Source organism: Chelon labrosus, assembly GCF_963514085.1.
Source record: "Chelon labrosus genome assembly, chromosome: 22".
In the NCBI taxonomy this organism is placed as follows: Eukaryota; Metazoa; Chordata; class Actinopteri; order Mugiliformes; family Mugilidae; genus Chelon; species Chelon labrosus.
In genome coordinates this window covers 258,919-285,502 of record NC_140355.1, presented here as the reverse complement: position 1 = coordinate 285,502, position 26,584 = coordinate 258,919, and the positions used below count along the sequence as shown (strand labels likewise).

Genomic DNA, 26,584 nt, shown 5'->3' with positions numbered 1-26,584 from the left:
TTTCTACAGTTTTGAATTGAAATGCAGTTAATTGCAGTTTACAATATTCATGTCTGGGTCTATTATTTGATTCAGTCTTCCACTAAAATTCATTTAAATAAAAAAATTTAAAAAAAAAGTTGCTTTTTGGGGCAAATATTGTTGTGATTAAAATTTGATTAATCGAGATTAATTAATTACAAAGCCTCTAATTAGATCATTTTTTAAATCGAGTCCCACCCCTAATTATATTGTATTTAATATACCAGCTAACTCACCTGTAATAGAACTGCAGTCTTCACTTGTGTCCTGCTTTCTTTTTTCTTCTTGGAAATCTGTCACATTACGTTGTATACATTATATAATATAGCCTACAACATATAATACTTTGTGTCTTAATTAATTGGCATGACTTAGTAGAAATTGGTTGTCACTTTTAGAGTCAAATAAGATAAAAATGTCAGGACAAGTTAAACCGAGAGATGGCGATATTGCAATAAGTGGATCCACAGGTCAGTAACATCCCAGAAGAAGAATCACCACCCTCAAGAGGTGGGAGAACATTGCGTAGAAGCATATTTATCCGTTTTCATACAAGTGTTTGTATCTTCTTCCGTGTCTCTACACCATGTCTTCTGCTGAAAGTACAGACCTGGGCCGAGTACTTTGCATTATCACCGGGGCCTCCAGAGGCTTTGGTCGGACTGTAGCGAGGGAGATGTCTCGGTTGGTAAAGCCGGGCTCGGTGCTCGTCCTGGTGGCCCGCTCCGGTGACGACCTCCGGGTTCTGCAGGTGGAGCTGGCCGAGTCGGAGGCAGGCAGGGCGGGCTTGAAGGTGCAGAGTGTGGTGGCAGATGTGGGTCAGACTGAGGGACTGGATAGCGCCGTCAGAACGTCTCAGGAATTTTTTTCTGAAGAGATAGATCATATCATACTGGTCAACAACGCCGGTAAGAAATCGGTAGAATCAGATACTCTACCAGGGTAACAAGCTATGTTTGTTTAACAGCTGAAGTCACAGCATACTAAAACATGTGATGGTCTTATAAAATATGATCCAATGTTATTGTTCCAATTCATATGACACTGAAAGCTGCAACCGTAGGCAGTCCAGTTTTTAGACTAATTAATCATTATAATATACACTATTTTTCTGCATTGTGGTTATTTTTATTTTGACACATTAAGTGAGCTGCTAATATGCTTTTTCCCTTAAGTTAAATTTCCAAAGCATGGCTAATGGAGTACTTTCACAGTGTGCTATTTTTATTTAATGTCACTAAATACTTTCCACCACTGGTTGAGCCAAGTTCTTGCTACAATACTTTGTTTGTTTCTCTGCACATTAAGATTGTATCTACAACACAAATGACACGCTTTTAAACTTTGAAGTCTTGTGATACCCTAGATTAAATTACACAACAGGACAGTGTATTAACTGAAAGTTTAATGGCATTTTTAGTGCAGAGCGTTTACCCGGATGTTTTAGCGTTTTTACACTAATAGGCTTCCTAAAGTTGGCAAAATCTTAATAATTTCCTCAAAAGCCACTATTTTCAAAGGGACAGTTTAGTTTTGAAGGTGTTAGACTATTCACAACACAATCAAATGCACTAATAGGTGTGAAGTTGAAGGTTTTTGTCTTCATAGTGACATTCTTTTCAGCAATCGTTCCTAACAACAGAAAGAATACAGCTTGCTCATTTCCTCTTCATCTTCTTTTTCCTCAAAATTACATAACTGGCATATCCTTCAGACAGTTGATCCCTGTACTGAAGAAGCTCCTCACTAGGGTAGACAACAGTGCATTGTTGTTTGGTGGTTGTGGTGGTGGCCATTGTCCTGCATATTGTTTTTTTCTCACTACCACTATTAACTATTAAATTCTATCGAGGGGGTCATAAAGGATTTCTCAGAAACAGAATAGCCAGTTTGCTACTGCTACTTGAAGTTAGAGCTTTCAGCAAGCAGTCCCAAGTTTTGGTTCTGGAGGCAAACACCCACTCTACTTTTTTTTTTGGTCAATGTATTTTTTATTAATTTTTTAAATAGACATTCAACTCAATTTTATTTATATAGCATCAATAACAATACAAATTGTCTCAAGACGCTTTACCAAACCCGGCCTGAAAGACCCAGAGCAAGCCTGAAGGCGACGGAAGAAACCTTGAACAGAACCCAGCTCATATGGAGGGACCTATCTGCCTGAGGCCAGCCAGGTAAAGACAGAAAAGAGAGAGAGAAGAGAACAGCAGGAGAAATGAGATAAACATACATCTGTCATAGATACGTATATCTGACTAAAGCGTACATGTGGAATCTTACGATACAAACTGATGATGTTACGTGACAGTTTGAAAATGTAAGAGGAATCATAGGCAGGGTGGAAAATTGCTCATTTAGGTTGGAGTGGATAACTGCAGGAGGCCATGAAGACTGGGCAGGTTGATGAGACCACGACAACAGATGTAGTATGGAGCTACATACTACAATAGACATAATCAAAAAAGGCAGAGATAACAACACAATGTTAGACAAAACTACAGACATTAATAATACTAGATGACTGCAAGCGATCATAAAGGGGTCCATGCCGTCAAGCAGGTGACTGTGGTGGTTTGTGAAATATAAACATGTAGTCGTTGTAGCGCCCCCTACAGCCCGAATTCCACGAAACGTGCTATGATTGTACGCAAGCATATTAAAATGGGGGTTGCTAAGTTTCACAAGGATTGGGTGAATACAATCATCAGTCTTTTTAAGATCAAGTGTGGGGTTCCCCAGGGGTCAATTTTAGGTCCAATTCTTTTTAATCTTTACATGATTCCCCTTGGGGATGTTATCAGGAGGCACGGCATCAGCTTTCATAGTTATGCTATTGATACACAACTGTACATGGCCGTGTCTCCTGATGACACAGGGCCTATTGATGCCCTTTTTAACTGCATTTTAGACATCAAGTCATGGATGGCAGCGAATTTCCTGCAGCTCAACCAGGACAAAACAGAGGTTTTAGTCATTGGTCCTGAAGGCCAGAGAGAGAAACTTTTAACAAAATTACAAGATTTTAAACCATCACAAACTGTAAAAAACCAGGGCGTGATTTTTGACTCTGAGCTTAGTTTTATCCCACATATCAAAAACATAACAAAGATTGGTTTTTACCATCTTAAGAATATAGCCAGAGTCTGCCCATTTCTCTCTCAGGCCAGCACGGAGGTACTGATGCATGCTTTTATCTCTTGTCGTTTAGATTATTGTAATGCCCTGCTCTCTGGTCTTTCCAAAAAAAGTATCTCTAATCTTCAGCTACTTCAGAACTCAGCTGCACGAGTGCTGACGAGGACCAGAGGGCGGGAGCACATTACACCGGTTTTAAAATCGCTGCATTGGCTTCCCGTGCGCTTCAGGATTGATTTTAAGGTTCTCTTACTTGTTTTTAAGTGTCTTAACAGTCTTGGGCCTCCTTATTTATCTGACTTACTTTTACCATATCAACCCTCGCGGACCCTGAGGTCGTCCGGCACTGGCCTTTTAACCATACCAAAAGTTAGATCGAAAACACACGGGGAGGCGGCTTTTAGTTATTATGGTCCCCGATTATGGAACAGCCTGCCGGAGAACCTCAGGGCCGCAGAGACTGTTAATGTTTTTAAAAAGAGGCTCAAGACCCACCTTTTCAATCAGGCTTTTAACTGATTTCTTTTATTACCCTACCTTTTAATCAGATTCTTGATATGCTTTAACTACATGTCTTCATGTACAAGTTGAAAGCATTTTATCTATACTTTTTATTTTTACCCCATTTTAAAGTTTTAGTTTTCGGCCCTCAGATTTTAGCAGTTTTAGTTCTTAGCAGTTCTTCTCAGACTTTTTATCATTTTTTTTTTTTTACTTTAATAATATGTTTTAACTACATGTCTTAATTTTACAAGCTGAAGGCATCTTATCTATATTGGTCATTTTTATTCTGTCTTACAGTTTTAGTCCCTCAGTTTTTAGCTCCAGTGTCTGGTCTACTGACGGGGGTGCTGTCCTGTGGGCGGCTCTGGCCCTGGTTGCTGGGGGGCTCTGCACCTTGGTGTAGGGCCTCCTGTCTACCCGGGTCGGGGCTGTCTCTCTATGGCGGCACTGCCTATAGTCGTGGGCTGGAGGCCCTCTCGATGCGGTCGGCCCCCAAAGGTGGCTTTTTCCTTGCTTCAGGTCTCAGTGCCAGCCATGTCTCTCTCTAACGTGTACAGTGAGTGTGAGCCTTTGTGTGTGTGTGCGTGTGTATGTGTTTCTACGTGTGGGGGGGATGGGGGGTGTGTGTGTGTGTGGGTGGGTGTGTGTCTCTGTGTATCTCTGTGTTTTTACGGGGGTGGGAAGGTTGGGTTTTGTCTTTAGTGTTTTTAGCCTGTGTTTTGTCTTTGCTGATTTTAGCCTCTGTGAGGCACTTTGTATTGCTTTTAGTATGAAAAGTGCCATACAAATAAAATTTGATTTGATTTTTGATTTGAATCAAAAGTTATAGGCCTTAAAGTCATATGAAATATTTCCGTGTCATCTGTAGCGCCCCCTGTTGAGGTAATGTCACGCAACTTGATGGGCGTCTACACAATATGTTTCAGATCGTGTATGCCAAATTTCATGAAGGTAGCTATTGCAGTTTTGGAGATATTGAAATGTTGCTTGTGTAGCGCCCCCTAGAGACCAAGGGTCACAAAAGTAGGGGTGCTTGTACAGAATCATATTATTATCAATGATCTGAAGTTTGATTAAGTTTAGATATGTAACTTCACAAAATATTAGCTTTTGAGTTCTACTGTTGCACGCCATAAAAATTAAGTAGCCATTAACTTTGTAATCAATAACCCAGCTAAAATTCTTTTGAAAACTTTTCATTATCTTTTTCCACACATGATACATGTCTCACAAGTTTGGTGAGAATTGGATGAACGGGCTAGGAGGACTTGATTTTGCTTTGTGGTGCAATTTTTTTTCAAAATTGCGGAAGAAAAAGGCAGGTGGAAATGGGTGTGGCCTACTCCATTAGAACCAGTGCTATCTAAGGAATCAGAGGGAGAAAGAATTTTGTTTTCTAGGGCACACGGTTCTTGAGATATGAGACAAAAAGTAAATTGGGTTATTATAGCGCCACTTAGCTGCAGGCATGTGTATTGACACCTTGGCAAAGTGACATGCTAGGACTTCTACCAAGTTACCAGGTTTGATGCCTTTCGCCCTTGCAGTTTGTCCTGGGCAGATACTTTTGGCTGCGCAGAACAAGAGATATCATTATTATAAACAGTAAGAAGAAGAAGCAAAATCACAACAAAATCAGTACGGATCCTGCAAAATCGTTGCATGGACACCTAATGAAGCTATGCCTCACACAGATGGAGGAAGAATAAATTAGTTACCAGGGAAAGTAACTATTTGCGTTGCTTTTAAAAAAAAAAAAAAAAAAAAAAAAAAAAAAAGTTTAAATACGTTTAAGAATTAGAATTTTTTTCTGAGCGTAATGTACACTTGTACACGTGTACGTTCTTGCCTTTTACCTCAATGAGGTTAAAGTAGTGCCTATACTTCCACCTTGAAAAAGGCAACTTTACCTCTGGATGCTCCGAACTCACCATTGCTGCAGGCTATCTTTGATCGCTTGTGTGATACTGCTATGCGCGCGTTTGTGTGTAAACAACACCCGCCCAACTGAACACTGCCCTGCCACTGATTGGCTTACCATGAAATCTTACCCTACCTTAGCCAATCATCATCACTTATGCGGTCACCTATAGCGCCTATATGTAAGGGAATTGAACAACACAGGAGAGCTGAAAGTGAAATAGGATGGTAGGAACTAGATTAAATTTGCAACCTTTTTGGGAGGATGTATCCCATTGCCAACATAATAAGCTCCTAATATTGACAGCCCAATAATAAATTTGAAAATTAGGTGAGGCCATACCACCACATATTTTAGGTCTTTGCAGGAATAACTTCCTGATGCCAGGTGCTTTATTATTCCAAATAAAGGATGAAATGAGACTGTCAAGTTTTTTTTTAAAGAATGCCTTTGTTGGGACGCACTGAAATAAAAATAAAAATTTGGAGAACATTCATTTCAATTATACTGATTTGCCTAGCTAAGGACAGGGGCAAAGCGAACCAACGACTGAGGTCTTGCTGTGTACACTCTGCAAGCGATGTAAAATTGGCCTTCAAAAGTTGGGAGTGAAATATTGTGATACACACCTCAAGATAATTAAACTTACTATCTGTCACTTTAAAAGTTAGAGAGTGAAATGAGAGCCGACAGGACACTCTAGTAATAGGTAGGAACTCACTTTTGTCAAGGTTGAGTTTGTAGCCTGAGAAAATGCCAAAGACTTTCAGAACGGAGAGAAGATGTGGAATAGATGTGAGAGGGTCAGATATATACAGAGGGACATCGTCTGCATATAGAGAGGTTTTGTGTTCCTGATTTGCCCTAAAAATTCTTTTGACATCCTTACACTGTCTGATGGTGACTGCAAGAGTTTCCATCACTAATGCAAAAAGCAAAGGAAAGAGGGGGCAACCCTGTCTTGTACCACGCTGAAGTTGAAAATATGATGAAAAATTGTCATTAGTTCTGACAGAGGCCAAAGGGGAATTATACGACAGTTTAACCCAAGAAATAAAGCTCGTGTGGAGTTCCACATGATCGAAGGCCTTCTCAGCATCCAGAGCCAAGAGTACTTCTGGACGCTGAGAGGAGGACGACGTTTATTTATTAATGTCTATTTTTTTATAAATCCAGTTTGATCATGTGATATAATAGTAGGCAAGATAGACTCAAGACGGAGAGCCAGCACTTTAGTCAGAATCTTTACATTAACATTAAGGAGACTTATTGGACAGTATGAAGAACTTTGTGGGGGCCCTTGCCCATTTTAAGAAGAAGGGATATTGATGCCAAGCGTAAAGATGGTGGAAGGCTCCGAGTTAAAACTCTCTTCAAACATATCTTGTATGAGGTTAAGTTGTTCTGAGAATTTCTTATAAAATTTGGCGGGAAAGCTATCTGGGCCTGGACATTTGCCTCTTTGCACGCATGAAATAACGTGACTGATTTCTTCTAAAGACATAGGATTATGTAAACACTCTTATGCTCTAATCCACAGTGGAGATTTCCAAACCCCTCAAAGAAGGCGTCCATTGCTCAGATCATTTGGAATAGAAATCATAAAAACATTTATTAATATCCCTAGGGTCTGAAATCAGTCCTGAAATCAGTCCTAACTTGGTCAATGGGTTGTGGTAACATGTCTCAAGCTATAAGCAAGAGCTTTGCTTGGTTTCTCACCGTATTCATATGACCTATGTTTAGATTTCAACATAGCCTGCTCTGTTTGACCAGTGGATAGTATGTCAAATTCAGACTTATACATAATTCACTGTTTATAAAGCTCTGGGGTTGGGGTATTTGCATAGACTTTGTCTACATCAGATATAAGTTTAAAGCAACAAAATATTCATCTGACAAGAGAAGTGGATTGAGACTCCATCTGAATCTTCAAGGATTTATGATCAGGGAGGTTCAAAACCAGCGTGACCGGGGCATGATCAGATATAACAATGCTATTGTAGTCACAGGATCTTATCAAGGGTAAAAAGCTTTTATGTATGAAAAAATAGTCTATGCGTGAATATGTGTGATGGACAGGTGAAAAAATTTGTATTCTCTCCTTGAGGGATAAAGGAGATTCATGGGTCAGACATTGGGTCTGATATGTTTTCAGATTATATAAATTGTACTGATTTACTAATCAAAATGCAAGACACCCTGGCTTTCCCTTTTGGTTGGTTCCAATTCATGGGCCGACTGGGTCCTTTCTGTGTGGGGTTTGCATGTTCTCCCTGTGTAGGCGTGGGTACACTCTCTGTGTTAGCCCTGCGATAGACTGGCGACCTGTCCAGGGTGTACCCCGCCTCTTGCCCGATGACAGCTGGGATAGGTCCAGCAGACGCTGCGACCCTTAACAGGAATAAGCGGTTATAGAAGATGAATGAATGAATGAATATTCAGACTCGCATATGCGTCTCGGTAAGAAAAGCTATGTCAGTTTTTAGAAACTTAAGATGAGAAAGAACCTTGGTACATTAAATAGGATGGTTAAGTCCTACCCGCTCTACTTTTAAGGTCAGACTTAAGACTTTCCTTTTTGATTAAGTTTATAGTTAGGGCTGGCTCAGGTGACACTGAACCATCCCTTAATTTTGCTGCTAGGGAATGATGCACCATACTCCTACCCTCTAATTTCTTCTCTATTACTACTCATGCATTTGTGTGCTATAAAAGATAAATAATGAAATAAAATAGGATACAAAATTGCACAGATGAATTAAACCTTTCTACAACTAACATCCATTGTTAATAATTCATTATTCCTCTCTCATGTAACATGCGCATAACATGCTTCACCTATACCCTTGTTTGTATCCTGTTTAGATGCTGAATGTATGATTTATTCAAATGTATAATCTGAATTGTTATTGAATCAAACATTTTTATCAATTATTATCATATCTCATGATATATTTGTGAGCCAGGCAGCCAGCCTTTTATCTTGACCCAATACAGTCCTTTGCAGTCTTACCACTCTTTCCATCATCTCAGTCCTTCTCCTCATCCTGTGTGAGTTTTGCACATTTTGCAACGTCTGCTGAAGGACCTAAATCTATCTGTCACTTTCTCGGCATTTCACTTGTATTTGTCCATTATAGCATTATCCATTTTAGCGCTGAATTTAGTTGCTGACACACTGCTTAAGGAAGGCACTGAAGGGGGAGGGGTTTAATGGTGTGATCGAACCCAGTTTTTGTGCCTGTCTGGTCTGTACAACAGGGCTGGATACAAGAAAAGGTGGGTCAATCCAAAAAGCATGTGGGCTCAACAGGAAGGGAAAGTGCTTCACAATGAGGAAACAATATGTCACTATCAAGGCTGGTCTGGCCATCTGGCAGACCAAGAAAGGAAAGCGCCCGGCCTGCCAGAAGAGCCTTGATATTGACACATTGCTTCCTCCTTATAACACTAGTATGTATTTAACTTAAATGATGAAAACATGTGGTTATAACTCCCTTTCTTCTCTTTCTAGCCTCTCTGGGTGATGTGTCTCGCTACACTAAAAGCTTCACTAACTTGGCTGAGGTGAACTCTTACTTGTCTCTGAACGTCAGCTCCTCCCTGTGTCTCACTGCCAAGGTGTTGCAGGCTTTTCCACAGCAGCCAGGTGTGCGGCGCACCATTGTTAACATCACCTCCCTGTGTGCCTTGCAGCCTTTTTGCTCTTGGGTGCTGTACTGCACTGGCAAAGCTGCCCGAGAGATGATGTTCAGGGTGCTGGCCAAAGAGGAGCCAGACCTCCGGGTGCTCAACTACTCTCCAGGTGAGGAAGGGATTGTCAGTGCTTCATACATTCAAGCCCATCCATGCAGGCAAAGACGGAATCTGAGTTGGATGAATTTAAAGTCTTATACACAAAGGAGTTGTGATATTGGAGCAGAGCAGTAATGCCACCTTTTTCATTAGCAGCATAACATTAAGAAAGTATGAAGGACCTAAAGATGGATGAAAAAAAATAAATAAATACATACAAAATAATAAAAAGCAACTACTTAATTGGCATGGAACAGAAAATGGAAATATGAATTAAAGATTTCCATATTAAAAAGGGTATCAATGTTGTGATTAAAAATTAATATAATTAATATTTTTAATATGTAACCACATATTGTGTCTGTATCATTTCTTTAACTGAATGTGTGATTCCTTGTTAATTTTGACCTCCATATTTGGAATATTTTAATTTGAAAAAATTGGAAGATGAAATTATTACAAAAATAATCTGTCCTCTCTGTAAAACCCTTTCTTTTATACTAAACCAGGACCTCTGGACACAGCTATGCAGATGGAGGCCAGAACCAGAACTGCTGATTCCAGCATCAGGAAGTCTTTTTCAGACATGTACGCCCAGGGCCAGCTGCTCACCTGTGAGGCATCCTGTGCCAAACTGATGAAGCTGCTGCTGGAAGATAACTACACATCAGGAGCTCATATTGATGTCTATGACGTGTAGAGGCTGCAGGAGAACTTCCAGCCATTTATAGTATATTGTCCCTTGCTTTTAATTGAACCCACCCTCATTTATATATTTTAAGAATTTTAGTAGCTGACTCAAATTGAACTGTTGATTTTGTACAATTTGTGTTTGTATTAAATTGAGAAATACAATTCCTCTTGTTCATTTGTGTCAGTGTTCTCACTACAACATTTTAGAACAATTTGGCTATTTGGACATCATGTCATAAGGAATTACTACAGTCTAGTAACAAATGCTCGGTAGAAGTAATAAAGGCATGGACTCTAGCTTGACTTTAAGGCAGGATGTCCAAGGAATGTGTTTATATGCGAGTTAAAGAATATATTCAATTCAATTCAATTCAATTTTATTTATATAGCGTCAATAACAATACAAATCGTCTCAAGACGCTTTACAAAAACCCGGCCTGAAACCCCCAGAGCAAGCCCAAAGGCAACGGCGGCAAGGAAAAACTCCCTTTTAACAGGAAGAAACCTCGAGCAGAACCCAGCTCACATGGAGGGACCCATCTGCCTAAGGCCAGCCGGGTACAGACAGAAGAAAGAGAGAAGAGAACAGCAAAGAGAGAAGAGAACAGCAAGATAAACATACATCTGTCATAGATACACATATCTGACTAAAGTGTACATGTGGAATCTTATGATACAAACTGATGATGTTACATGACAGTTTGAAAATGTAAGAGGAATCATAGGCAGGTTGGAGAATTGTTCATTCAGGTAGGAGTGGATAACTTCAGGATTCCATGAAGACTGGGCAGGCTGATGAGACCACGACAACAGATGTAGTATGGAGCTCCACAGGAAACACACCACTCCAGGCCAGAGATACTCACAAGAAGAGGGGGGAAAAGGGGGGAAGGGGGTGGGACACACACAGCAGTAAACATTCTACACAGTAATAGCACAGAATTGTATGACTAGTAGTATATAGGAAATTAGAGGGGAAGAGCTCTGTGCCAGAGAAAAGAAAGTGGAGGATGCGAGAGAGGAGAGAGAAGAAAGAAGGAGGACATGTGTTTGGTGCATCGTCCCCCAGCAGCCTAGGCCTATAGCAGCATAACTAAGGGATGGTTTAGTCCAGCCCTAACTATAAGCCTGATCAAAAAGGAAAGTCTTAAGCCTGACCTTAAAAATAGAGAGAGTGTCTGCCTCCCGAACCCAAACTGGGAGCTGGTTCCACAGGAGAGGAGCCTGATAGCTGAAAGCTCTACCTCCCATTCTACTTTTTGAAATTCTAGGAACCACAAGTAGGCCTGCACTTTCAGACCGAAGTGATCTGCTGGGATGATATGGTACAATAAGGTCTTTAAGATACGATGGAGCTAGGCCTTTAAGGGCCTTGTATGTAAGGAGGAGGATTTTAAATTCTATTCTAGACTTTAAAGGGAGCCAGTGAAGAGAAGCTAAAACTGGAGTAATATGATCTCTCTTGCTAATTCCTGTCAATGCTCTTGCTGCGGCATTTTGAATCAACTGGAGGCTTTTTAAAGAGCTATTTGGACAGCCAGACAGTAATGAATTACAATAATCCAGTCTGGACGACACAAATGCATGAACTAGTTTTTCAGCATCACTCTGAGACAGGATGTTCCTAATTTTGACGATATTATGCCGGTGAAAGAAGGCAGTCCTGGTCACTTGCTTTATGTGACATTTAAAGGACATATCCTCATCAAATATAACACCAAGGTTTTTTACAGTAGTACTGGAGGCCAAGGTAATGCCATCCAAAGACACCATGTGATTAGATAATGAATCTCTGAGATGCTTAGGACCGAATATAATAACTTCTGTTTTGTCTGAGTTTAAGAGTAGGAAATTACAGGTCATCCAAGCCTTTATGTCTTTAAGGCATGCTTGGAGTTTAACCAACTGATTAGTTTCATCTGGTTTCATAGATAAATATAGCTGGGTGTCGTCTGCATAGCAATGAAAGTTTATGCCATGTTTTCTAATAATCTTGCCTAATGGCAACATGTATAACGTGAAGAGTATTGGTCCTAGCACAGAACCCTGAGGAACTCCATAACTTACTTTTGTATAAGTAGAGGAATCATTATTGACATGAACAAACTGGAATCTGTCAGATAGATAGGATTCAAACCAGTCTAATGCAGTTCCTTTAATCTTGACCTCACTTTCAAGTCTCTGTAGTAAAATATTATGATCAATAGTGTCAAATGCAGCACTAAGATCTAGCAGAACAAGTATAGAGACAAGTCCACTGTCTGAAGCCATGAGGAGATCATTGGTAACTTTAACCAAAGCTGTTTCTGTACTATGATGAACTCTAAAACCTGACTGAAACTCTTCAAATAGACCATTCTTGTTTAAGTGGTCACACAACTGATTAGCAACAACTTTTTCTAGAATTTTGGAAATAAAAGGAAGGTTGGAGATTGGTCTATAGTTGGCTAAAACATCTGGATCTAGAGTGGCTTTCTTGAGTAAGGGCTTAATTACAGCAATCTTAAAAGACTGAGGCACATATCCTGTTAATAAAGATAAATTTATCTGGTTCAATATGGAGGTGTTAATTAATGGAAAAACTTCTTTGAGCAATTTAGTTGGGATTGGATCTAGAAGACAGGTTGATGGTTTAGATGCTGTAATTGTTGAAGAGAGCTCAAGAAGATCTACTGGGGAGAAGGATTCCAGATATTGATAAGGTCTTACAAAAGTTTCTAATGTCGCTGTACTTGCATCTTTAACAGCTGTTGGAAGGATGCCTTGAATATTTTCTCTAATGCCGACAATTTTATTAGTAAAGAAGCTCATGAAGTCATTAGTACTGAGGGCTAAAGGAATAGATGGCTCAACAGAGCTGTGGCTCTTTGTCAGCCTGGCTACAGTGCTGAAAAGAAATCTGGGGTTGTTCTTGTTTTCTTCTATTAATGATGAATAATATGCTGTTCTAATACTACTGAGAGCTTTTTTATAAGTTGTTAAACTATCTTTCCAGGCTATGCGAGCTTCTTCAGAATTAGTGGAATGCCAAATTCTTTCTAGCTTTCGGACTGCCTGTTTTAAACAGCGCAACTGTGAATTATACCATGGAGCTAGCCTCCTCCTATTTATGACCTTCTTTTTCAGAGGAGCAACTAAGTTTAAAGTTGAACTAAGCGATGCTGCAGTGCCATCGACAAAATAATCTATTAGTGCAGGGGTTAAATTGTGGTTGCTGTCGTCCACAACATTGGTACATGGCACTGAGGTAAATAAAGAAGGAATTAATTCTTTATATCTAGTTACAGCATTGTCAGACAAACATCTACTGTAATGAAATGTCTTTTCAGTTCCTGTGTAATTCATTATTGTAAATTCAAAAGTTATGAGGAAATGATCAGACAAAAGAGGGTTATGAGTAAATACTGTTAAACCTTCAGTTTCTATGCCATATGTTAGGACAAGATCTAAGGTGTGATTAAAACTGTGAGTTGATCCGTTTACATTCTGAGAAAAGCCAATTGAATCTAATAATGATGTAAATGAGGAGCTAAGGCTGTCACTGACAACATCAACATGGATGTTAAAGTCACCTACTATAATGACTTGATCTGTTCTAAGAACTAAATCACATAAAAACTCAGAGAATTCAGCTAAAAACTCAGAATAAGGAGCAGGTGGGCGATACACCACAACAAAAAGAATTGGTTTTTGTATTTTCTGGTCTGGATGGGGAAGACTAAGAGTAAGACTTTCAAATGAATTAAAGCTCTCCTTAGGTCTAGGATTAATAGATAAATCAGAGTGGAAGATTGCTGCCACTCCTCCTCCTCTACCTGTGCTTCTAGGAATATGATAATTACTATGACTGGGTGGAGTAGACTCATTTAAACTAACATATTCATCATCCTGTAGCCATGTTTCAGTCAAACTAAATAGATCAATCTGATGATCAGTTATCAGATCATTCACTAAAAGAGATTTGGATGAGAGAGATCTGACATTGAAAAGACCACATTTAATTTTCTTATTCTTCTGTTCTACCAATGAACTTGTACTGATTTGTATCAGGTTCCTATGAGAAACTCCTCTGTTGTTATTTTTTGGTTTAAATAATCTGGGAGCAGACAGAACATCTATAGAGTTTATAGAGTTTAGGGTGTGAGACAGTCCTTGAGAAGCGGCAGAGAAGTGTGTAAGACTACAACTCCGCCTCCTGGTCTGAACTCTGGGTTGTCATGGTTTCGGGGGGTTAATAAAATCGGCCATATTCCTAGAGATGAGAGCAGCACCCGCTAAAGTTGGGTGGATGCCATCTCGCCTAATCAGACCAGGCTTTCCCCAGAAAGTGTGCCAATTGTCAATGAAGGCCACGTTGTTTGCTGGACACCACCTAGATAACCAGCGATGGAATGACGACGTGCGACTAAACATGTCATCATTGGTCAGGTTGGGCAGGGGACCAGAGAAAACTACGGAGTCCGACATAGTTTTAGCAAACTTACACACCGATTCCACATTAAGTTTTGTGACCTCCGATTGACGTAACCGGGTGTCGTTACTGCCGACGTGAATAACAATTTTACTGTATTTAACCTTTTAATTTAATATTCTGGTCAAAATCCTGGAAGGTGGACTTCCTCAGTAGGTGTTCTCATTATAAGGTCACTGAACGAGCTTCTCTGCCTGACTATGGAGTTGTGTAGAGGGTGGTGGACATTGTTCATAATGGTTCGGATTTTGTTAAGTGTTCTTGCATCTGACACCGATGTCAAGGACTCTGCCCCTACTACAGAGCCCGCATTCTGTATCAGTTTGTCCAACCGCAAGTTGCCTTTCTTCTTAGTCCTGCCTCCCCAGCACATCACACCGTAGAAGAGGGCACTAGCAACAATAGTGTGTGAAACATGTCCAGCATATTCCTGCAGATATTAAGCAACCTTAGCCTCCTGAGGAAATAGAGACGGCGCTGACCTTTTTTGTATGTTGGGTTTATGTTAACCGACCAGTCCAGTTTGTGATCCAGGTGTAGATCCAGGTTCATGTGAACAGTGTTGGGCAAGTTACTTCAAAAACGTAATACATTATGTATTACTTGTTACTGTCATTTCAAAGTAATTTGTTACATTATAATATTACTGTCTCTGAATTGTAAGGCATTACACTACTACTGCATTACTTTTAAGTTACTTTCACCAAAATAACTGGAAATATATATACTTCTTCTAAATGTATCTTATTATGCTCCTAGGCTTAAGGCTAACAACAGAAGAATGTAAAAGGCGCAGTAAGGGGCGATTCGAGGGTCAGAGCTTTAGGGGTGCTGAGCACCCCCCCACCAAAGACTTGAAAGACAACAATAACACATCTTCCTTTAATGTCACACTACTGTGTCACAAAGCTATCACTTGGTTTAAAAAAATAAAGAAAAGAAATTGCATTTAAATGAGAAGATGAGGTAGGAACAATAAGTGCAAAACAATTATTTAAGGTCAATAAACATCAAAAAAGCAACCCCGCCTAACCTCCTGACTACCAGGAAAAAAAATAAATTATCCAATCACAATTTAATTCCCCAATCTTTATAAGGTAATTAGAATGCTGAGACATTTTATTTTTTTTTTAAATAAGTTTTTATTTTTAAGATTTCATATAATTGATGGATGACATTTTCCTTAATGAGAAAGAGAAAGGTATCAAAGCCCCACCCCTTTACATTTGTTATCATTGCAAAAGCTATAACTGTCCTCTGTAGATAGGCAGTATTAGTCTTACACCTTGGCTTTAACATCAACACATATGAACAAACCAAAAACTTAGTATAAACTGTGGACAGTGGTTGATTGATAACCTGCACTATTTGCTTACCAGAGAGAGAAAAAAAACATCAGCTAGTAAACTCCTGCTGAACAATAACAACAACAGTAAAAGCTAGGGCTGTTGCTAATGACTAGGGTTAGGGTTAGGGTTGGTGTATTTCGCTGTGTAATGAAATACGAAATACACCAAACAGTCATACCATTATGACCACTTGCCTAATATTGTGATGGTTCCCTTTTTACCATCAGACACATTGACATTGAGGCAAGGACTGAGCTCAACCTTTGAACCAATGTTCCCTCTAATTTTCCATGCGTCTGGGCATACACAAAAACTGTGAGTACACTGTGGACACTGTGAGCAACATCACACGTGCACGCTGGGTCCACACACCAGTATCACACCTGTCCAAAACCCAAGATCATAGCAAGTTACATGGTTTATTAAAATAATCAAAGTCCAGAAGTAATTTCTGTTAGTTTACTTTTAATATAAGTGATTTGGCCCACTTCCTGTGGACTGGGTGAGGGAGAGTCCTGCTCTGGAAGAATTGAGACATGTACACCTTTCAGAGATAAAATAAAACATTGACATTTTTCACAATGACATGTGTGCTATAGCACAAGCATATGATATTCCTGTAAGTATTTGTCTGTAAAATATATAATTACACAGTTTTTTTATTAGCATTTCTACTACCCATAAATTACCTAGTAGTAGGGTTGCCAACTCCCTGAAAAATAAATAAGAAACACCTCATTGGCAGGGCCAGTCGACCCGGTTGCCTTCCCCCTTCTCCCTTCCTGGTGTGGTAAATTTTTTTAGCCCTTTTTTGTGTGAAACGATTTTTTAACTATTTGACTCAAACCTGAATTGAATTAGATGCATAATTTTGAGTGATATGAACACATGGAAAACAAATTATTATTCAACAATTTATTTTTAATACAAAATATTAAAATTAACAGAATAAAATAAATATCTTTCTTGAACAGAAACATGTCCTGATTAACTTAAAACTATATAAATTAATATAAAACAATAGAAAGCAGAACATTCCTCCTCGTAATAGTTCAGTAAGAAAAGTGCAAACAGAAAGGCTGAGGAAAAGTTGTTGCTTTGCTGTCTCCCATTATCTTTTTCGCAAGCAAGTACCTCGACCAATGAGATGAGCGGGATTCCCGCTTTGTGTACGGCCGGGGAATAAGTTTACCGTATATTTTTATATAAAGCGCCCTGTTATTCATTGATTCTCATGGTAATACGGGTAATACTCCAACCACATGGTCCAGCCTTCTCTCTCCATGTGCATCAGTGAGCTTAGCCATCCATGGCCAAGTTCACTGCGGCATTTTTGACAAGAAGTTAAGAACTTATCACTATGGAGTGGGAATATCACTAAAAGCTGCAGTTCAAGAGATGTTCTGACCTGGTTTTGGTCCTTTTCAAAAGTCACTCAAATCCTTCCACTTGCCCATTTTCCTGCTTCTAAAACATCAACTTTGAGAATAAAAAGTTAATCAGATTCGTGTCTTGGCGCCGTTGTAAGCGGACGCCTGCTGCAGTTTTGTGTTTTCTTCGTCACTTTTTTGTGTTTTTATTTTGGATTTTTTATTTTTTTGCCTGGAAATAGTTCGGCAAGGGTTCTTGTATTTGCCTCGACAATAAAAAAAAAAAAAAAAAAAACTTTTACTTTTCTGCTACTTCGTTATTTTTTTGTAACGGAGGGTTATGCACAGGGGGCATGACCATTGTTTACACTCACGACCAGCTGTTAGCGCTGTGTAAACCTGTATTGCCACCTGGAGCCAGGCCTGAAATCCCTGAGGAGATACAGAGGAGACGCCGGGGTTGCAGGGCTGGAAAGAATGTAAGGAAGAGGAAGAGTCTGCCATTCCTGCGATCATCATGGGGAACGTTCGCTCCCTCGCAAACAAGACGGACGAAATGGCGGCGCTGATCAACACCCAGAGGGAATTCCGTGCAGCTTATTGAGTTTAACGGAGACATGGCTGCACTCGCACATCCCGGACCACAGCAACACTCGGCTTTGTGACTGTGCGGGCGGACAGAGACGTGACTACTAGCGGTAAGAAGAGGGGAGGCGGCCCGGGATTTCGCTGTATGTGAATGAGTGGTGGTGTAATCCCGTGGAACTGCTGGCTGTAGGGTTGCGTCCCTATTAGGCGCGTTCGACTTCATGCAGATCTGTGCAGATCTGACTTGACGTGATGCATGCTGGGTTGTTCATGCTCGTAAACCTCGAATATGATTGGTTAAAATGAACTTGTTCAACCCAGCATGCATAACGTCAAGTCAGATCTGCACAGATCTGCATGAAGTCGAACGAGCCTATTATTTGAGTTCACGTCCGCCATAGTGATCACCACCTACATCCCCCCCATCAGCTGAGGCCGAAGTGGCTGCTGACATCATCACCGCACCATCATCTCCCGTCTGCAGACGCAGCAGCCAAACGCCTTTATGGTGATAAATGGGGACTTCAGTCATGTCACCTTGGACAGAACCCTCACAGACTTCACACAGTATGTGGATTGCCACACCCGTGACAACAAAACCCTGGACCTGCTGTAAGCAAATGCCCTCAATGCATACAGTACCACTCCAGTGGCGGCTGCTGGTCTTTCAAATAGGGGAAGCCCAGTTTTGTAAAATTGGCCAAATATTACATCATTAAATTTAACAGGGTTACTAATTAATTCTCCTTATATTGTATAGGCCTATGTTTATAGTTATTATTAGTTAATTACAGTGCAAGAAAATGCACTCTACTGTTATCAGAAGTGTTCTTCGTATTATTATTATCATTCTTCTAACCAAAATTAATTTAATTAATTCAGCTTGAATCGTTTAACGTAGAAACTTCATTCAACTTTTAAGCTATCAACTTTTAAACTACAGTGGGTGCAGCTAGCTAGCTGGCTGGGTAGTTTACCCCCTACAATTGCAAATAAACGAACTTTTTAAAACTAAAATGAAAACAAGTAGCAAACTCAATAACGCTATATATTCACGATTTTATTTTGACAGATGGAAATAGTGCGATATATCGCAACAGATAATTAGCAGTAGCTTAGTATTAACCCTGTATTACTGTAACTTCTCTCGCCAAATATCCGCATGGGACTGACCTAGAATCCTTCGATGCAGAAGTATTCTGGTATAGGCTTAAAGCGCTGTCAATCACGACGAGTTCCAGCCACGTTAACAGTTCATCCAATCATCATACAGAAGCTCGGCGTCCTGGTACATCCCACTGCCCATTCACTCCCTGAGACGCCCGGCTTCCCTGGAAGTGACGATTTTGGAGCGTTTGTCCAATAAATGTCAAGCTTTTTTGCCCTGAGATCGGCCCATTCTGAAGCCCCATTGAAAGTCCATTGAAGCCGAGCCTCAATGGGTTTTAAACGGACCGTGATATGAGAAAAAAAATCACGATAGACGAACGGCTAAAACTTATTAACGATTGTGTTATTATAAGAAGTAGCCATGAAGTCGATCATGTTCTAGCACATTTTAGTTTGAGTAGTAACGTAAATTCGTAGTATTTGACGAAATTGCCAGTGATATTTTAGGGGAGGCTGAGCTTCCCCTGTAGTCTTAGAGCAATCGCCTCTGACCACTCCCCTTCCCCCCCTTGGCAGGTCAGATCACAACCTTGTCCTGTTAACTCCTAAGTATGTCCCGCTTGTGCAACGGCAGCCTGTGTCCAAAAAGATTGTAAGGAGGTGGACACTAGAGGCTGAGGAGGCCCTGCAGGACTGCTTTGAGTACACTGACTGGGAGGCACTCTGCCAGCCTCATGGGGAAGACATCAGCAACATGGCGGCACCAGCATTGCCTTAAAACACACTTTTCTGAAACCTGGTCCCAGGGTGAAAAAATTCGCAAACGCAGCTCTTGAGTTTTCGTTTGGACGGCGAAAACGCATACGTGCGTTTCGATGATGTCATCGCCATAACCTTCCACCTCCCGCGAGACGTCTCATAACAACATCCAGTATGGTTAAAGCACATTCTAAATTCGTAAAATGAACTATTTCACCAAAGGTCAAAGAGACACTTTAAAATAATCAATAGGGTTTACCCTGTTGCAGAATTTCTTAAACTAAGATTTAAGTTTGAGGTAGACCCTTGCTCCTTTTGTAGTGTTAATGATGAAACATTCATTCATTCATTCATTCATTTTCTATACCCGGTTATGCCTGTTAAGGGTCGCGGGGGTCTGCTGGAGCCTATCCCAGCTGCCATCGGGCGAGAGGCAGGGGTACACCCTAGACAGGTCTGATGAAACATTGGAACATTTTTTTTTTCATGCCCTATAGTGAAAAAATTTTGGTTGGACATTAGAAATTGGATAACACTGAAGGTTGACATTCCGACCTTTGATATGTCCCATATTCTTTTCTATTTGGATGGTCTGAACCCAGCAGTTAGGTAAATATCATATTCATTGTTGTAAATGGAGCGATACAAAGCCCTCCTTTATGTGTTTTATTAATTACTTTAAATTGATTGATTTTACTTAACTGTTATACATGTTAAATGAGGAAGGACCTGACCTTATGTACTCCCCTTTTTTCTATTTTATTTATTTTATTATTATTTTGGTTTGGTTTGGTATCTGACAACATTATTTTTGTTTCTTGTTGTATGAATATTTCCTCTGTGTTTTGTAAAAAAAATAATAATAAAAAAAAATTTAAAATTTTTTTTTTTAAAAAAAGTCTCATAACATCAACAACAATGGCGGACTACATGCTCGTGTTCCTGCTGGAGAAGATATTGAGCCTATTAGGGTTACTAGCCCAATATCATGCTCCCGTGCCCCCACGCTGAGCAAAAAAGGCTGACGGACAGCCACATAAGAAACATTTTGTAAACAGCGCTCAAGCTTTATGCGCATGCTCTGCCTCTTCCTCTCCGTTTTTGGTGAATTTCTGAAACTGAAACAGTGCCACCTATAGGCCTGGAATATGAAGTAGCGTTTTGAGTCGTGTTGAGACGGATCCGTGTGTACGCAAATATTCTTGAAACGATGCCAGGGAAAACGGAGGGGGAAAAGATCGTTTTGGTATGTGTGGACGGGGCCTAAGGCCCCGTTTACACGAAGGGAAAACGCAGATATTTCCCCGCGGTTTGGCCTCTCATTTACACGAAAACCCCGTTTTTGTCACAGAAAACGATTATTTCTAAGGGGCACTTTACACGGAAACGATTGGAGGTGAAAAGCGCATAACATTTTATCGGATGTCCTATATCGTTTAGATGGTGACGGCGTTTTGGGGGGTTGAAAACGCAAAAAAGTGAAACCACCCTCCAGAGTGGAAATCTTAAAAACGCTCCACCCTCGCGTCACCGTGCAAAGGGTGAATAACGCAAAACTGCGTTTTTCGTCGAATAGAAATGACGTGACAAGCATGCGACAGGACCGGAAAAACAAGTAAACAACATGTCGAGCTCCGCGATGGAGGTTCAACAGGCCCTAGCCGCAATAATTTGTATCCAAGTGGTTGTTTTGGTTAATGTATTTCGCGCGCTAAGCGTGGAAAAGTAGAAGAAAAGTAAATACCTCTACGCAGGCACTATTGGGAGTGTTGCCACCTAGCCATCTGGCGGTATACTGCATCTATGTGTATGAAATTTCACACACTTTTGCGTTTCCGTTTGAACACAGATTTGTTTCAGAAACGCTCGTCTAAATGCGGAGTTAAAAGTGAAAACGAAACGCCACTTTTGCGCTTTTGGTTCAGATAGTTTCCGTGTAAAGGTAGCCTAAAAACTCCGGCCAAAGTGGAGATTTCTGATAACGCCGGTTATGTGTTGCCGTGTCAACTGGGAGAAACGGGGTTCGGAGAAAACGATGATGTCATCGCCACACCCCTCGAGCAGCCTTCCACCTCTTATATCCCGCGAGACGTCTCATAACAACATCAACAACAATGGCGGACTACATGCTCGTGTTCCTGCTGGAGAAGATATTGATCCTATTAGGGTTACCAGGGCAAAATATCATTTCTCCTTGAGTTTGTTTTCTTCTAAAGCCGATTTGTAAACAGCGCTCAAGCTTTGTGCGCATGCTCCGCCTCTTCCTCTCCGTTTTTGGTGAATTTCTGAAACCGAAACAGCGCCACCTATAGGCCTGGAATATGAAGTAGCAAGTAAGAAACGGATCTGTGTGGACGCGGATATTTCTTGAAACGATGCCATCGAAAACGGAGAGGGAAAAGATCGTTTTCGTACGTGTAAACGTGGCCTAAGACTCCTGTCTCCTCTCCCCACTGCCTCCAACGCTCCCAAATCTCATGTCCCCTACTCCTCCCCCTGCGGTGAGCCTTCAGGATCAGACCATGGGAACTCACTACACTCCCCCCCCACAGACACTCCCCCCACCCCCACCCCCTGCTTGACTGTGACGACCGGCAAGGGGCCTCATGTACGAAGACTTGCGTGGATTTCCTTCTAAAACGTGGCGCACGCTCAGATTTAGAAGCATTTTTCCTTTGTACATTCCAATCGAGCGTATCCGACCCCTCCTTATACACGCCCCTTTTAACACTAGAAGTCCCAGCATTTTTTGCTCTACCTATAAAACCCAGAGGGCAGCCGATCGGCTGGAAGGCTTTTAGCTAATATCCTAATCACCTGTGAACCCTCCTTTTGCTATGTAAACCAGGCAATCACTGGGGCACCACAGGAGGGGACATGCTGAGCCACTTCAAGGAAACTTGTGGGGAGGGGAGGGGGAGTGGGCCCAGAGAGTTTATGGGGGAGAGGGTGGCTGTTCACTTCTAACCTGGCAACACCTTGAGACAGAAACTGGTTCATCCCAAAGACAAAACACCTTGACATAAAATGGGGGAGGGGAGAATCGGAGAGGAGCAGGATTGCTGGGGGTTTGGAGGCCAGAGTGTGTGGGGGAGGGAGGTACACCTGAGGGCTGTGAACTCATTTGCTCTGTCCAGGCTGCTAACTGACTGTCTGTCTTTCACCAGTTTCACCAGGTGGCAGCCTGGGCAGAACAAATGAGCTGAATCAAAATGTAATATATGTAGAAGGATGTAGAAGTTATCAGGACCCTACAACACTGGGCTTCCAACATCCCCACCAGACACATAGGAAAAGTAAAAGAACAGAACCACATCAAAAAAGCACTCAAAATCTGTGGTTATCCCAACTGGGCCTTCATGATATTTACACATATTAACAAATAATAATAAAAAAAAATGCATTATCAGGATACAGTGTTAGAGAGTGGAAGTGAGTGAGACTTAGAACTTAGACTTAAAACTTTATTGATCCCTTTGGGGTGACTCCCTCAGGGAAATTTGAGTTTTCCGCAGCAGCAAGCACACAGAGCAGTTTGCAGACAAACAACAGCAGTGGTTTGCAAATAGTTATAGAAAAAGTGATTGAATAATAAAATGGTGAACATTAAATAATGAACGGTGAACTTCCTTTGAGTTGGATTAAAATAAGCTGTAGTAAAACTGTAGTAGGGAAAAATAAACAGTAAGTAACAGTGAGTGAGGTGAGTACATTTCAATAATCACGCACAATGCTAGCACTGCCAAGCCATCTCCTTTCTGCATTTGCCACATGTGTATTTGTAGCAGTCAATACATCGCACAGTGGCATGGTTGTTGCCGAAGCAATTGTTCCTTTTGTGCCTGCTTTGCACCCACATGAGAGTGAGCCAACTCTCTAGCAAGCTCCACCAGCGATGTAAAGAAATTGTCCGTGGTAACATTTCTGCCCTTGTCCAGGAATGGTTCCATCAGCCTCATAACTAAGTCTCTAAGTCTAAGTCTCACTCACTTCCACTCTCTAACACTGTATCCTGATAATGCATTTTTTTTATTATTATTTGTAAATATGTGTAAATATCACGAAGGCCCAGTTGGGATAACCACAGATTTTGAGTGCTTTTTTGATGTGGTTCTGTTCTTTTACTTTTCCTATGTGTCTGGTGGGGATGTTGGAAGCCCAGTGTTGTAGGGTCCTGATAACTTCTACATCCTTCTACATATATTACATTTTGATTCAGCTCATTTGTTCTGCCCAGGCTGCCACCTGGTGAAACTGGTGAAAGACAGACAGTTAGGCTGCGTTCAGACTGCCAGCCAAAATCCGATTTTTAGCCCATTCAGATTTGAATCGGATCTCGATTTTGAAGTCTGAACAGTGACAGATCACATGAAATCCGATTTTTGCCAAACGGTTGCAAACCACATCCAGAGGTAGTTTCATATCGCATTCGTATCGGATATGGACAGATGCGTCTCAGTCTGAACAGCTCCCAACACTCAGATGGGTTTTGACTGTCCGTGACGTCACTTACGCAACGCCAGGCCAGAACCAATGTGCCAGACCGCGTGCCTATTTCCGTTGTGGAGGAGCCACGTTACGGCCACGGACAGTGATATTACAGCTATCACAATGGAGGAGGATTTTGAAAACAATTCGCCTTGGACAGAGGAAGAAACTGCATGCCTTATAAATCTTTACACTGACGTGACGTACATCCATCGTGTTGTTTGTTGTTGTTTTGCTTGTCGCTGTCGCAATTATATGACGTCTGACAAATACACGTGCTGAATGACGCTTCCGCTCGTTGCTACAGCAACCTATCAGACCGGTGAAGAATGTGGCCCAGTCTGAACAGAACCATATCCGATTTGGACACTTGCTAAAGGCAGTGTGAACAGTCAGCCCTAAAAATCGGATATGAGAAGGAATCAGATTTGAATCAGATCCGTCTGCAGTCTGAACGCAGCCATAGTTAGCAGCCCGGACAGAGCAAATGAGTTCACAGCCCTCAGGTGTACCTCCCTCCCCCACACACTCTGGCCTCCAAACCCCCAGCAATCCTGCTCCTCTCCGATTCTCCCCTCCCCCATTTTATGTCAAGGTGTTTTGTCTTTGGGATGAACCAGTTTCTGTCTCAAGGTGTTGCCAGGTTAGAAGTGAACACTGCTCTGTGTGCTTACCCCGTCCCCCATAAGCTCTCTGGGCCCACTCCCCCTCCCCTCCCCACAAGTTTCCTTGAAGTGGCTCAGCATGTCCCCTCCTGTGGTGCCCCAGTGATTGCCTCGTTTTCATAACAAAAGGAGGGTTTACAGGTGATTTAGGATATTAGCTAAAAGCCTTCCAGCCGATCGGCTGCCCTCTGGGTTTTATAGGTAGAAAAGCCAAATGGCTGCTCTCTGGGACTTCTAGTGTTAAATATGCAAATTATATTTAAATTAACCCTGCACCTGAGATTCCCCTCTCAGCACGATCAGAAAATGAAAACATAAGAATGAGTAAGACGGGAAAAAAGAAGAATTTCACAGAAAGAGAATAGGAGATGCTACTCACTGGTGTGGAGATGCGCAAAAATGTGCTCTTTGGCACGCTGTCCTCCACGCGTCAATGTTGGTTAACTGCATTTGCGCATCACATATGGTCTGTATACTGATCGAATGAAAATGTTTCCTGTTGACATTTACAAATTCATCATGTGATGGCGCTTTAATATGAATGTGTGTGCAGTCGATAGCTCCGACTGTATTCAGAAAACCGGTTCTTGCTGCAAATTGTGCTTTAATGTTGACCTGTCCAGATGCATTGTATGGGAATTTGATAACTGGCTGACGTGCGGATAATTCCGTCCCACAAGGCTTGCATGGCTCTGCTCAGGGTCAACCGGCACAGTCACGATCGGTCGGACTAATAGTTTTCACATTTATGACAGTTTCCTGGCATCACTTCTAAGTGTCGCCAAAGGATCAATATCTGTAGAAGCCAGCGTACGCCAGCCATGGCGTTGGTGTTGGCACGTACGAGTTCCCGGACATTTCACTCTTGATACATCTGAACTTTTCCGTGAGCGAGTATGTAGCTACGGAACGTTTTTGTACGCACGCAACCTTTGTATATGAGGCCCCTGGAAAGACTGAACCAACGCAAGGCAGCAGGCCCTGATGGCATCAGCCCCAGGATATTGAGGACCTGTGCCAGCCAGATGTCTGCTGTTCTCCAATGTCTCTTCAATCTGAGCCTCAGCCTGGCCAGCCTCTCCTCTGATGAAGGTGCTGGAGAGGTTGTTGTTCTTCTTTAGACCCCCTTCAGTTTGCCTATCAGCCGTGTCTGGGGGTGGATGATGCTGTCATCTGTCTTCTGCAGCGAGCTCACTCACACCTGGATGGTGGTGGAGGCTCAGTGAGAATCACATTCTTTGATTTCTCCAGTGCTTTCTGTCAGGATCTATGTTTCTCTTTTAGATTGCTTCTGTCTGTTTCTCTCTGGAGCTGGGCGGAACTGGAGCCACCTGCAAACACACCTGCAAGCAATGGAGCCTCATCAGCCACCTACTCTCCTTGTCAATAAAATCCTGGTTCAGTCCTCCACTCGTCGCCAGATTGTCTGCTTACCTCAGTGGTACAGTGCCTTGGCTTTTGTGCTAACGATTCCTTCAAGTGTAGCGAACTCATTTTTGTCTCTTTGTCTTTAGCTCCCGGATCGACCCACTCACCAGTTTTTTCGCCTTCTTGAGATCCTCACCAGCTCCACCAGTTCGCCTGCCATCTTCCCTGCACCTCTTCCCCGGTTCTCCCTGGAAACCTCACAACCTGCTTCAGACCTGCCAGCATCTTGTTTCCTACAATAAACTGGTTTTATAACCACAACTACTGCTTCGGGTTTGTGT

At 41.5% G+C, this 26,584-nt stretch overlaps 1 protein-coding gene across 3 annotated transcripts; it reads left to right on the top strand.

The window, feature by feature from the left end:
• The first annotated feature begins 363 nt into the window (after positions 1-363).
• On the top strand, positions 364-10,913 carry spra (sepiapterin reductase a). Of its 3 annotated transcripts, none has more exons than XM_084572798.1 (4): positions 364-929; positions 9,102-9,154; positions 9,284-9,392; positions 9,892-10,913. In XM_084572798.1, exons 1-4 carry the CDS (start codon positions 608-610, stop codon positions 10,080-10,082), a joined length of 675 nt encoding a protein of 224 aa, XP_084428924.1. In that variant the 5' UTR covers positions 364-607; the 3' UTR covers positions 10,083-10,913. The 3 variants fall into 3 exon arrangements, with proteins under 3 accessions (XP_084428924.1, XP_084428923.1, XP_084428922.1); XM_084572797.1 differs by having other exon boundaries at positions 9,102-9,208; XM_084572796.1 differs by having other exon boundaries at positions 9,102-9,392.
• Positions 10,914-26,584: the final 15,671 nt, after the last annotated feature.